We start from the raw sequence: 12,479 nt of genomic DNA on the forward strand, positions 1-12,479 counted from the left end.
TTTATACTGACAGTCAATACTTTTAACTGATCCCAAGACATGTGTGTTGCATTTTATATCCTTCCCATTCTGCTCTGGTCTTTTCCATGTGGTCTTTCCCAAGCTAGTGACAGAGTCAGTTTGTCAGCCTCCGGTTTCTGAGCATATGCATTTTTTTAATTCACAGCCCACATTTTTAGGTCAGGAGGATAAAGTTTGTTCCGTGTCAACTCAACGGAAGGACCAGAGGAGCCACGGGAAGGATTAGGTGGCAGAACAGCTGCAGAGGATCATGTGTGGGGTGATGGATTTAGCTTTTCAAGGACTCCAGTTGCCATTTTAGGTAGTCCAGTTTGCCATTTCATTACTGTTTAGGGCTCATAAACAGACAAAGCAGCTATAAAGAAACAAGATTTAGATGTAGTCACAGCTTGTAACCTTTGGGACTTACTTTATTGAGTCTGAGGCTTCAGTTTTCTCTGGCCAGTCCAAAGTAACTTGTGCACGTGCCACCTTATTCTGTCTTAACCACATTTATGATCCCTTGATTCTGTGTTGTTTCAATACCTTGCAGAATTACACCACACTTACCCCATGGCATCCCCAAATGAAAAAACAACAGAGCTTGTTTTCCCACGTGCCTTGAAATTAAGCTGGTTTTCAGATTCACTGGTGTTCATGTGAGTGTGTGCACTGCTATTTCCCTCAAGAAAAGGATTAATAGGGTAGCTCTCATCTGGCCAGCTGTTTGCAGAAAGCTGGTAGCTATTCTAGGATCTTTGCAGCCCCTATGAGACCAGGTTGAAATAGCAGGGGCTGACCAATTGGTACACACACACAACAGTGACAGCATGAGCTTTATTTCCTGGGGAGAGCTTAGAAAGGAAGGGGGAAGAGCGGGAGAAAGAAAAATGGACTTTAAAAGCTTTTTTACTTGTGATTATTTTTGCCTTCAGTCGCCTGGTTTGTACACTGATGCGTGCTAAAACCCTTCTGTTGGGTAGCAGCAGTCCCAGAGGCATGATACAAGTGTACTGCTATTGCCAGGGCTCCCTGGGCCTGACTAACAGCCCTGTGCAGAAGCGCTAGGGATTTGCATTCATCACCAGGCTCCCTCTCAGCCTGGGCAAATGCAAGTTGGTGTACAGAGAACAGTATTAAAATGTCCTGCCAGCAGAGCTGAGGCCTCCCCCATCTGCCCGCAGCGACTGCGCTGCCAAGATCCAAGAAAGCTGATTTAGCCTTTCGCTGACTTTTAGCCCTTTTATCCTCCCGGCTTTCTGAGATTTACACCAGTGCTGTTTGCCAGACAATATTATGAATTTAAAATCTGCCTTAATTTAAGTGTCCATACTGCTGTACTGAGTTGTGGGTCAGGCTGGGGGGTTCCCCAGTTAGTCATGGGGCTGTGTAGCAAAGTAGGCCTAGGAACTGTTTTTTATCACTGCAGTTGTTTCCCTTTTCAGTATGATTTTTCCTGGTTAAAATCAGATCTTCCCTTTATGTTTTCTGACACACACTTGTGTACTACACTGAAAATTATTCCTGACTTCTTTCTGCTCCTTTAAGATGAACTTCTCTTTTTCTTTGGACTGTTTCCAGATCTCTGTTTCAGCTGAAGTTTGCTTCCTCACCTTCTTTCTGCTAACTGTTGGTGAGTAGATGAGAGGAACATTAAATAGATTTAGTGAAAAATGACCGTCGCTAGTGTAGATGACTTTCCTCTAATTAAAAAGTGAAGCGGAAATTAATACGCTTCTCTTGAGGCTCTGCAAGAGTCAGTGCTAAGCCCTGCACTGTATTCACCAGTGATGTGGGAAGTCCAGTATATGAGAGAATATCCCAGCAACTTGGGTATCTCGGAAGGATGCTAATAAAAGGGGAGGCAGAAATTCTAGTGGCAGCATTTTCATTTGGCCTAGATTTAAATCTAGGTACAGACTAAAGACTCGGAGCTGAATTTACCACATCTTTGCCTTTTTATACCCATGTTAGGTAGGCATTCAGTGTCATCACAGAGTTTTCCAAGCAAAAACGCAGATCTAAGCAAGCTTATACTGTGGTGGTGCAGTACACAATGGACCCTAACTTTGGATTTTGATGTACAGTGTAGACTTTTCTAGTTTTAACCAGAAATTCTCTCCCATGTGCAGCCAGCCACTACAGGTTATCATAAGCAGCATGAGTACATTCCCTTTAAACTTTCTTTTGCAATGAATCAAGATTTTCCAGCAGGAAATGAAGGCAAAACACTTCATCTAAAAATTCCTCAGCAGCTCTAGTCACTAGGCCAGAACAATAGTCATTACACTCAGTTATGCAGTACAAATTCACAACACTGCTGTGTCCCAGGATCACAACATGCTATTTAGAAGGTGGGAAGAGAGAGCAGGTTTACATTAATATCTCTGTTTTGTACATGAGGAGACAGAGACTTGCAGATACTAAGCAGCTTTGGTAAAGTTACACTGCGAGACAGTGGCAGGGGCAGAAATAGGAAACCAGATCCAAGGGCTGTGAATTTTTTCTTGTCTGGCCACTGAAGCATGTAACCCTAATGAAAAGCAGAGTGCCCAGAGAAAACCATGTGTCCTCATCTAATGAATCCCATCACTTTGTCAGGTTTACTGGTATTAACCCCAGAGGTGTTAGACATATGCAAAGGTAGCTCTTCTGCAGAGAGCTTTTAAAAACTAGCAGTGTCTTAAGTCATTAAGGGGTTGTTTTGTTTGCATTATCTGAATATATGATTGTTCTCTTGTAGGAATGTCAGAGCATCAGCTGTGCGGCAGCAATGAGAGAGACTGACATTCGTACGAGTCTCTTCTGGCTTCTCTACAATGGCTGGTGCCTCTGCATATTCATTGAATGGTAATGCAGGATGTCAAGAGCAGCGGTGGAGTTTGGCTTGATCCCATTGTGTTTTTCTTCTGCCAGTTGAGACTTTGAATCACCATGACAACGCTGTGACACTTCCAGCAAAGGTTACCCACAGACCGGGGGTGGGCTGGGGGTGGGTGAGAAGGTCAATGATCAAGTCTAACGGGATCAAAAGTTGCGCCTGCAGCAAAACAACTGTAGAAAAGCTGCCAGCATGACAAGAAGATGGAATTCCCCTTGTATTGGCTTCTCATTAAGCAGGCACAATAACATCTTTTTCTGAGAGACCCGCTATAAAAACTGTTTTGGTTATGGCTACTGATCCAACGTGATTGGGTGCGCAGCGACTTTTGAACTCATGACTGGATATACGATGTTGCGGAATGGGGGAGTGGGGAATGGAGGCCAGCCATGGGTGTTGAGATGGTCCAGTAGGATCCGGCTCACGTGGCTTAGTTTCACCCTCTTCGTTATCCTCGTCTTCTTTCCCCTCATTGCCCACTACTACCTAACCACCATCGATGATGCGGACGATGCTGGCAAGCGCATCTTTGGCCCTCGGACTGGCAACGAGCTGTGTGAGGTAAAGCATGTGCAAGACCTGTGCCGCATCCGCGAGTCGGTCAGCGAGGAGCTGCTCCAGCTGGAGGCCAAGCGGCAGGAGCTCAACAGCGAGATCGCTAAACTCAACTTGAAGATCGAGGCCTGCAAAAAGAGCATTGAAAATGCCAAGCAGGACCTGCTGCAGTTGAAGAACGTTATCAGCCAGACTGAGCATTCCTACAAAGAGCTGATGGCTCAGAACCAGCCCAAGCTCTCGTTGCCCATCCGGCTGCTGCCAGACAAAGACGATGTGACCTTCCCCCTGCCAAAATCCAACCGGAACTGCAGGCTGCACAACTGCTTTGACTACTCACGCTGCCCGTTGACATCGGGCTTTCCAGTCTATGTCTACAACAGTGACGATTACCCTTTTGGTAGTTCCTTAGACCCTTTAATTAAACAAGCCTTTGAGGCAACTGTCAGAACTAATGTTTATGTTACTGAAAATGCAAATATTGCTTGTGTGTATATAATTTTAGTGGGGGAAATGCAAGAGCCCGTAATGCCAAAACCTACTGAACTAGAGCAACAGTTGCACTCTTTGCCATATTGGAGGACTGATGGACATAACCATCTCATCATCAGTTTATCAAGGAAATCTGAAACTCAGAACTTCATTTACAACATCAGCACAGGGCGCGCCATGATTGCCCAGTCCACCTTTTACGATGTCCAGTATCGACCAGGGTTTGATATTGTGGTATCACCTCTGGTCCACGCTATGTCTGAACCCAATTTCCTAGAAATCCCACCCCAGGTGCCGGTCAAGCGTAAATACTTGTTTAGTTTCCAGGGCGAGAAGATTGAGTCTCTCAGATCTAGCTTGCAAGAGGTTCGCTCTTTCGAAGAGGAAATAGAAGGCAATGCCCCAGCTGACTACGACGATCGGATCATTACTACCCTGAAGGCTGTTCAGGACAGCAAGTTGGACTTTGTTTTGGTGGAGTTCACGTGTAAGAACCAGCCTAAGGCGAGTCTGCCCACTGAGTGGGCTCTGTGTGGAGAAAGGGATGACAGACTAGAGCTACTGAAGCTATCTACTTTTGCACTGATAATCACCCCGGGGGACACCCATTTAGTGATCTCTGCCGGGTGTGCCATGAGACTGTTTGAGGCTCTGGAAGTTGGAGCCATCCCAGTGGTTCTCGGAGAGCAAGTTCAGCTACCCTATAATGATGTGATCCGGTGGAACGAGGCAGCCTTAATTATACCAAAGCCACGTATCACAGAAGTGCACTTTCTTCTGAGAAGCATTTCTGACAATGATCTCCTTGCCATGAGGAGGCAGGGCCGCTTCTTGTGGGAGACCTACTTCTCCACCTCTGACAATGTGTTCAGCACGGTCTTAGCTATCATAAGGACTCGAATCCAAATACCAGCTGCTCCTATCCGAGAAGAAACCGCTGTGGAGATTCCTCACCGGTCTGGCAAAGCTGCTGGTACAGACCCCAATATGGCAGACAATGGTGACCTGGACTTGGGGCCTGTGGAAACAGAACCACCATATGCATCTCCTAAATATCTCCGCAATTTCACCCTCACTGCAATGGACATCTACAGGAATTGGAATTCTGCTCCAGGGCCTTTCCACCTTTTCCCCTATACTCCCTTTGACCCTGTTTTACCATCAGAAGCAAAATTTTTGGGGTCTGGGACTGGATTTCGACCAATTGGTGGAGGAGCAGGTGGCTCTGGGAAGGAGTTCCAGGCTGCCTTGGGTGGCAACGTCCCCCGGGAGCAATTCACAGTAGTGATGTTGACTTACGAGCGGGAGGAAGTGTTGATGAACTCCCTAGAAAGGCTCAATGGTCTCCCATACTTAAATAAAGTTGTGGTAGTGTGGAACTCTCCCAAGCTTCCCTCTGAGGATCTCTTGTGGCCAGACATTGGTGTCCCAATCATGGTAAGAAAGATGTAGCTACTCTGGTCTTGCTTCCTTGTGGGGTTTGTGCATTAAAGTTGATTGTAGGTGTTCTGTAGTGTGTCAGCTCAGCTTAAATCATCTAGGACAGCATTCATCTTGCATGTCTGTAAATATCTGTACCTGATCTTGATGCTGTATCACTAAACAAGGAGATTACAGGTATGACTCATCTGATCCATTTTAAGTGTTTGCGTGAGAATACCATGGCTCCTGCTCTTGGAAGGACACCAGCTTTGAAGGGAGGTGGATGTTCAGAGGTGGATGGCTGTGCTCTATGGGTGTGTTAACTTGGGCAAGATGAATTCCTTTCCTGAGAGAATTCATTTGGTGGCTTTGGGATACAAAATACAGGAGCTGTTGCCCAGAAGAGCCTAAATTGTAAAAATACTGATCTTTAGAGTTGCTACGTGTTAATGAAACAATAATTATTTGTGTGGAGCCTAATATGAATCTCAAGGCTTAAAGCTAGAGATTCTTGTTTATTGAAAATCTTTGCTTCGGCTCTTTAAGTGTCACAGTGTGGGGACAGTTGGCACCTTGTAAATACCTAAACAGTGACTGTTTCTGCACTGTACCAGATAAATCTTTCATAAAAACAAAAAAGAGACCCACCTAGTGCAAAGGCCTTGAAAGATATTTATCACTTTATATTACAAGGGATGGCAAAGAGGAAAATACAAGCCCCAGCCACTGCTCCAATGCTTCCATGCTCCAAAGGTTGTAATTGATTTTTGCTTAGGTTAGGATTGATTTTTTTCCCCAGCCAAACCTTGAAAGACCAGCACTCATTCTCATGCCAAGCTACTTGCTTGCATATTGGCAGTGTTGCTTGTAAGGAATTAATTCTCCTTAAATTATTACTTATATATGTATGTATTTATTTTAGGACTTCTCTGTCATCCCAGCATAATTTTCTGCACTGGCCATTGTTAAAAATCAATATTAAATATAAATCTTCACATGCCCTCATAAAGAGAGCACAGGCATGGAGCCACTAACAAGAAGCAACACTGTGTTGTCTGAATCTGGTCGTGTTTACAGGACAAATGGAAGGATAATGCCTTACAAATTGCGGAAGGGAAAAATAAAAGGGGAGATGGTACTTAAGTACACAAACTGCGTGTGGTTTATGTGACAGGACGCTACTAAGCTTAATAGCAATGTGAGCTTTATGCTTCATGCAAAGAGATTCATTGATTTAATATTTCATTTTATTATTATTGTGATGAATAAATCCTTCTGCTCACATTTAAAAACCCGTATGGTCCAGGGACAATGAGGAGAGAAAATTGCTTGGATAATTGCAAAATAATCTTTCACATTAGTCCTGTTGAATGCCTGAATTCTGCAAAATCTTTGTATTGTGCTGCTGGAAAACTGTGTACTCCTTCAGAGCTGAAGAGTGGGGATTGTTCTCCTTGGAGCTGCTAATGGATGTTATTTGTGAAAGAAAAATATGTTTCTGTTGATGGAAGTTAATGGCTTTTTTTTACTCTGATCTGCATGTCTATTGTCTTGGAGGCCCATTGGCTTTTGGGGGGACTTCATCACACATAGAATTACAGAATCGCAGAATGATTTGGGTTGGAAGGGGCCTTAAAGCTCACCTAGTTCCAGCCCCCTGCCAGGGGCAGGGACACCTTCCACTAGACCAAAGAGGGCTGAGTTTACATCTGAGTTGTGTGTCTCCTTTGAGCCACCAGCTGGGGTTTGTGTGCTATGGGGAATGTTCGGTACTGCTTGGTTCAGGAGGGAGAAGTTGTCCTTTGGAGTGTTGGATGGTAACATGCCAAGTGCCAGGGAATGGCTGGAGCCCAGCAAGCTTCTGCCATCGAGGTGATAATAGGTATGCTTCCTTCCCAGTTGTTGAAATCCCATTTTTTAAAAGAACCCAAGTCTCCTTGGATCTCTCATAGCAGTCTCCAGGCATCCATCCCACCAAGATGCTTGTTGCTGAGTCCCTCTCTGGACTGGGTGTTTAAGACTTTGGGTGTCTGTAGTGTTCATCTATATGGATGGTTTAGTGTGGTAGTGATAGAAAAACACTGTCCATCAGTGACAGATCCTAAAACCCACTGTGGAAAAGGGCCGGCAGAGCTTGGGAAGTGGAGGTGAGGTTCTGTTTGAGCCTTGGTGGCTGAGACATGGGATGTGCTAGCCAGGGAAAAGGCAGGCGGGTACTTGGGATTGGCAAGAAACACAAGCCCATATGACTGCTGATGTCAAAAGAAACTGCAGAGCTGTGAATCTGATTTTCCTTGCAGGATTATAAGTGTCTTTTGATGGGAAATACGCAATTCTCACAGATCTTAAAGCAGTGCCGTATCTCTGTGTAACAAATACGTTCCCGGTAACACTGGGGTGGGAGGAATTGCCCAATTGCCCTGCATTCAAGTCCCAGAGCACAGAGCTATGGAGAGGAAATCGGGGGGGGGGGGGGGGGGGGGGGAAGAGAATGGGTGGGAGTGGATGGATTTGGGTGCTCCTCCTTACAACTGAAGCTGGTCTAGGCACCATGTGACTGTAAGGAGCAGCAGAACAGCAGCATGTGTGTGCCAGCGTGATCCACAATCAAAGCACCTGAAGCCAGAAGGTTATTGAAGAAAATTGCAGCCTAATGAGACACAGCAATGTATGTAGCATTTCTAGGCTGAAAGAGCCCTTTGAAGCATAATATAGTCCAGAAACCCACCAACGTGCTTAAGCAGCGCAAAGGGGTTTAGGACACTTAATTTGTGTGGCTTTGTGCTAGCAGAATACCCCAAAGGAGAGCTGAGCTTCCTCCTTTTGCCTTACTGCATGACCTTATCTCATTGATCGGTTCCTTGAAACTTTGTTTCTGACTGTGCTGCTCAGTTGTGATTTGGTTCTCTGAAGCAGGTTATGTGGTTTCTTTTCCCTGGTGGGTTGGGATTTAAGAGCAAAGCTTAAAGCTGTGTTGGATCTTTGAATTATTTTATGGATAATGAGATACATTCTGTAGACCTGTTTATTTGATTTCTTAAAAACTCTTACTTAGATTTCTTGTGACAGCATAATTTACTGAAAATCAGTAAGGTTCCTTAGCTGCACAGGGATCTCTGATAAAGTATTCTGGCCTTGTACAGAGCCTGAAGTGCCTAGGTGCAAATATAATTTAATGTGAAGTTGTGTGTGTAGTCATTCAAGGCTGCCCCTGGAACATGTGTAGGTAGATTACCCTCTAATTTAAAGTGCCTTTGTGCTGGAACTGAGCTATAAAAATTGTTCCCATCTCACGTTAAATAGCATTGCAGCAAAAAACAAAGGTTGTGAGTGAGAAGCCTTGTTTGTGCTCTCTTAAAAAACTTGCCTTCTGCAAATGTATGTATCTCTAGCAGTGCATTAGAACTTCCCCAGGCAAAATCCTGGAGAGCATGATTGCCAGTGACAGTTAAGCAGTTAACCACTGCTTAACTTCTGAGCACCTCCCTGCAGGATTTACACAGCATTGGTGCATCCTTCAGGATAAGTACTTCAAGATGTCTGCAGCATCTGTCAATTTAAAGAATTAAAAAGTGCCTGGACAGCCAGTCACTGCCAGCAGTTGAGCTCTGCTCTTTTGTAGCAAGGGTAAGGGTCCTCCTGTACATTGCATTGCTGTGGCTGCTGCAGTCCCCACCATGGTGCTGCTTGCACCTCACCAGCAAGTACTGCTGCTATTGCCATGCTTATGGGGAAGAAAAAGGGAAATTGGGTTAAATCCTGCTCTGAACAGGTGGAAAGACTGTACTGGGGTTTGAGTGAGGTGGTACTTAGCTGTTGCTCCTGCACTGTCCTTGTGTGAACTTTAATCTTGGAAGGATTTCCGGTGGCAGAATAAAGGAGGAGTGATTAAGGAGAAAATCTGGATTAATCCTAGAATAGAATTCCAGCCTCCCCTTTCAGCATCTTCATGCTCATGATTTCTAAATAGCACACAGGCAATGACAGGGGAAGCCTCACTCTTTGCTTCACAATTCCTTGACAGCATTTTCATCCACATGAAGTGGATGAAAGTAAAGGGAAACAAATGAAACAAAACACTCAGGCAACCGCATACCCAACCCACACAAATTCTAATAAGACGCACCCAAAGAGATTCAGATCTTGTTGCGCTTTGCAGTGTGCTCAGCACCAGTGTGCTGCTACTTTCTGGTTGCTGTAGGGCACTTGCTTGCAATTCCTTGGCAGACTTGCAGCATAGGTGCTTAATAAACCCAGTACATGGTTTTAGCAGCTCTTCAGATTCTCTAGAATTGATTCACCATCCATCTTCCATACAGCTCTGAGCAGGACATGGAGTAGGGCAGGGAGAGAGGATTAATTTTCCCTATTTCTGCTTTGCTTTTATTCTTAAAAATCTAAAAGAATGAGTTGAGCTTGAACAGCAAAGTTACCTGAAGAGATCTTTTTTTAATATATTGAATATGTATTTCAGGAGGCTGCCAGCGCTGCATGTACCCTCGGTTCAGTGGGGAGAGCACAAAGCCGTGAGCAGTAAGGTGATTAAGCTGTGGAGCAGCTTGCACTCACAAACAGCCACAGATTCTCTAATGCAGCAATTAAATCATCCATTTCCCTTTCAGAAACTTCCTTAAAGCCCCCCAGGAGTTGCAGTCCAAGCTAGAAAAGCAAACTGTGCCTCCCCTTACCACCCATCCTATCCACACTTCTCAGCCTGTGGTTTGTGCCCTGGAGATGGCACGAGACCAGATAAAGGAAGACTGAGCTCAAGAGGACTATAAAATTGGTTATAATCTTCATTACAAAAAATACTTGGTCCTTTGTAGGCCCCCTCTGCCATCCATTTCCAGCATACTTGGTTTGGTCTGTCTCTTAAACTGGACAAAAATGCCTTTTTAACACCTCTTTTCCTGTTTAGTAGAGTAAGGAGAAAGCATCTCTTTCTAAGTCAAGGTTTTGCCAGCCAAAGAGAGAGGAACTGCTGCTTTCAAACTACAAGGGCTTAGTACTGTGCTGCCAGTGCAGCCATCTCTGTTTGCTAAAGGCTGCAGAGGTCCAAGCAACATGAGAAAAAGGTTTGTGGAAGACAGATGGCTTCATGGCAACAAATGCTTCACCTCTGTGCAGGGATGTTTGAACCTGGAACAGTGATTTCCAAACAACATTGTTCTTATTTATTCAATCTAAATCTATTTATTAAATCTAAACTTAAAGAGGGTAGATTAAATGCTAGGAAGAACTTCTTTACTGTGAGGCCCTGGCACAGGGTGCCCAGAGAAGCTGTGGCTGCCCCATCCCTGGCAGTGTTCAAGGCCAGGTTGGATGGGGCTTGCAGCAACCTGGTCTAGTCCTTGCCTGTGGCAGGGGGTTGGAACTAAATGAGCATTAAGGTCCCTTCCAACCCAAACCATTCTGAGATTCTATTTCTCAAGGCATGTCTTGGTTTTTACCTCTCCTGAGCCCTTTACACACAGCTTGGCGTGGCTGCTGACTTTATTGGTCTCAAATCCATCACTCTGGATGTGTGGGCTGGGGGCTGGTGGCACCATCTGAATGTTTGCTGGCTTCTCAGCAGCCTGCCTGCAAACTTCTCAAACAACAGCATTTCACCTGAGATTGGAGCTGGTTGGGCTCTGTTTGTTAGATCAGGACTATCCAGTGGTGTCATGGTTTCACTTTATTTTGAGCTTGTGTAACATGTCTCCCACTTCCCCAGTAATGACTGGCTTTTCCCTGGGTTATTTTGCAAGCCCAAGGGCTTTGTGTGGGCTACCGGTGTCACACATGGAGCATTGTTTATGAGCCCAGCTGAGCTGTGAAAGGGCTTCCCGCATTTGGAGCTAAACCTTATTCAGCCCAAAGCAGTATTTTAACAACCTGTGCTCTTGCCCTAAGAAATTACAGCCCACATTTGTCTTTCTTTTCTGCATGCATGCAGGTCCTTCAGTGACAGAGCCATGGCTGGAAAAGCCCTGCAGCAGTTTTCTTTCTCCTCTTCCTCCGGGGTTAGGTGGTGTGTGCTTGTAGGCATTTCTGAGCAATTTAGCTGGGTTCACTGCCAATGCCAGCTCCTGTGGCTTTCAGCAGTGACTAATCCTTTCCTTCAGCTTTGTTATAGAATAAGTAGCTGACTTTGATCTCTGCAGCCAGTTCCAGTGGCGTAACGTCCTTTTCTGCTGGCTTGGTGGCCAGCTGAGAAAGCTCATTCAATTTAGCTGCTTGTTTAAAAAGGAATAATCTTTGGAAAATGTCTAATCCGGAAGCCTTGCTGCATCTGCAGACCTTTTTGGCTCGCCACGGTGTCCCTTGAAATGCCACTTGTTAATTAGGAGCAGACTGGGGGGAAATGCCGTCATGCCTTTCCCTTCTGTTTGGGCAGCGTCTGTATAACCGTAGTGTGCTGAGCTCTCTGCTGAAGGACAGATACCTCAGGTTTGCACATCCTTTCTAGCAGAAATTCTTGAAGGTGCTTTGCTATCTCCCCTTTAAGGAGCATGTTTGGGTCCCTAGATGATGCTTCTGGATAGGAAGAGGGGGTTCAGCACCTGGTCAGACTGCAATGCATATAGAGTGCCAGTGTGGCAGCATGAGCTTCTCTGCTTGTCCTTCAACATCAAGTTTGGCTTTCTGGCAAGAGCAGAGCCAACGTTGCAAGCTGACAGTTCCCTCAGGTCACCAGTAACTTGAGCTGAGCTGGAGCAGTGTGCATGATCCAAGGTGAGGTCCTCACTGAGACCATGAGTTAAAAAAAGAGTAAAACTCTGTACTTATCCACACTGCCATTTCAACCCATCCTTCTCCTTCCTAGAAGCTTTGCTTAAATATCAGCTCAGGTATCCAAGCACATACCTAATCCTTCCTTGGATGGATGACTTTTGGTTTTCTGGACTAACTCACCTACTGAAGCTCTTCGATAAATCAGAGCTTTACAGTGGGCACTTACTGCTTTTCCCTACCTTACCGGAGCTCTTGTGTGTAAAATCATGAAGAACCCAACTTAACTTTTGGGTCCTGGGTTGCATACAGGATTGGAGAGCTAGCAGGTTTGCTTCCAGAAAGGGCAATTCAAGTTACGCTTTCCATGACAAAACAGCTGAGAAAAACACCTTGTTTCTTAGCACCGAGTCAC

General features: G+C 45.1%; 1 protein-coding gene across 9 annotated transcripts in view; it reads left to right on the forward strand.

The window, feature by feature from the left end:
* Window positions 1-12,479, forward strand: part of EXTL3 (exostosin like glycosyltransferase 3) — a 154,217-nt gene that overhangs the window by 115,260 nt on the left and 26,478 nt on the right. For all 9 annotated transcript variants that reach the window (XM_057427708.1, XM_057427704.1, XM_057427703.1 and 6 more), the window contains one exon: window positions 2,744-5,365. In XM_057427708.1, the coding sequence (XP_057283691.1) occupies window positions 3,218-5,365 (2,148 nt within the window). In that variant the 5' untranslated portion in view covers window positions 2,744-3,217. The remainder of the gene's footprint in view (window positions 1-2,743; window positions 5,366-12,479) is intronic.

Source organism: Pezoporus wallicus, unplaced genomic scaffold (genome assembly GCF_028554395.1).
Source record: "Pezoporus wallicus isolate ANWC-B61680 ecotype Strahan unplaced genomic scaffold, APGP_CSIRO_Pwel_v1 contig_6464, whole genome shotgun sequence".
NCBI classification, from domain to species: Eukaryota; Metazoa; Chordata; class Aves; order Psittaciformes; family Psittacidae; genus Pezoporus; species Pezoporus wallicus.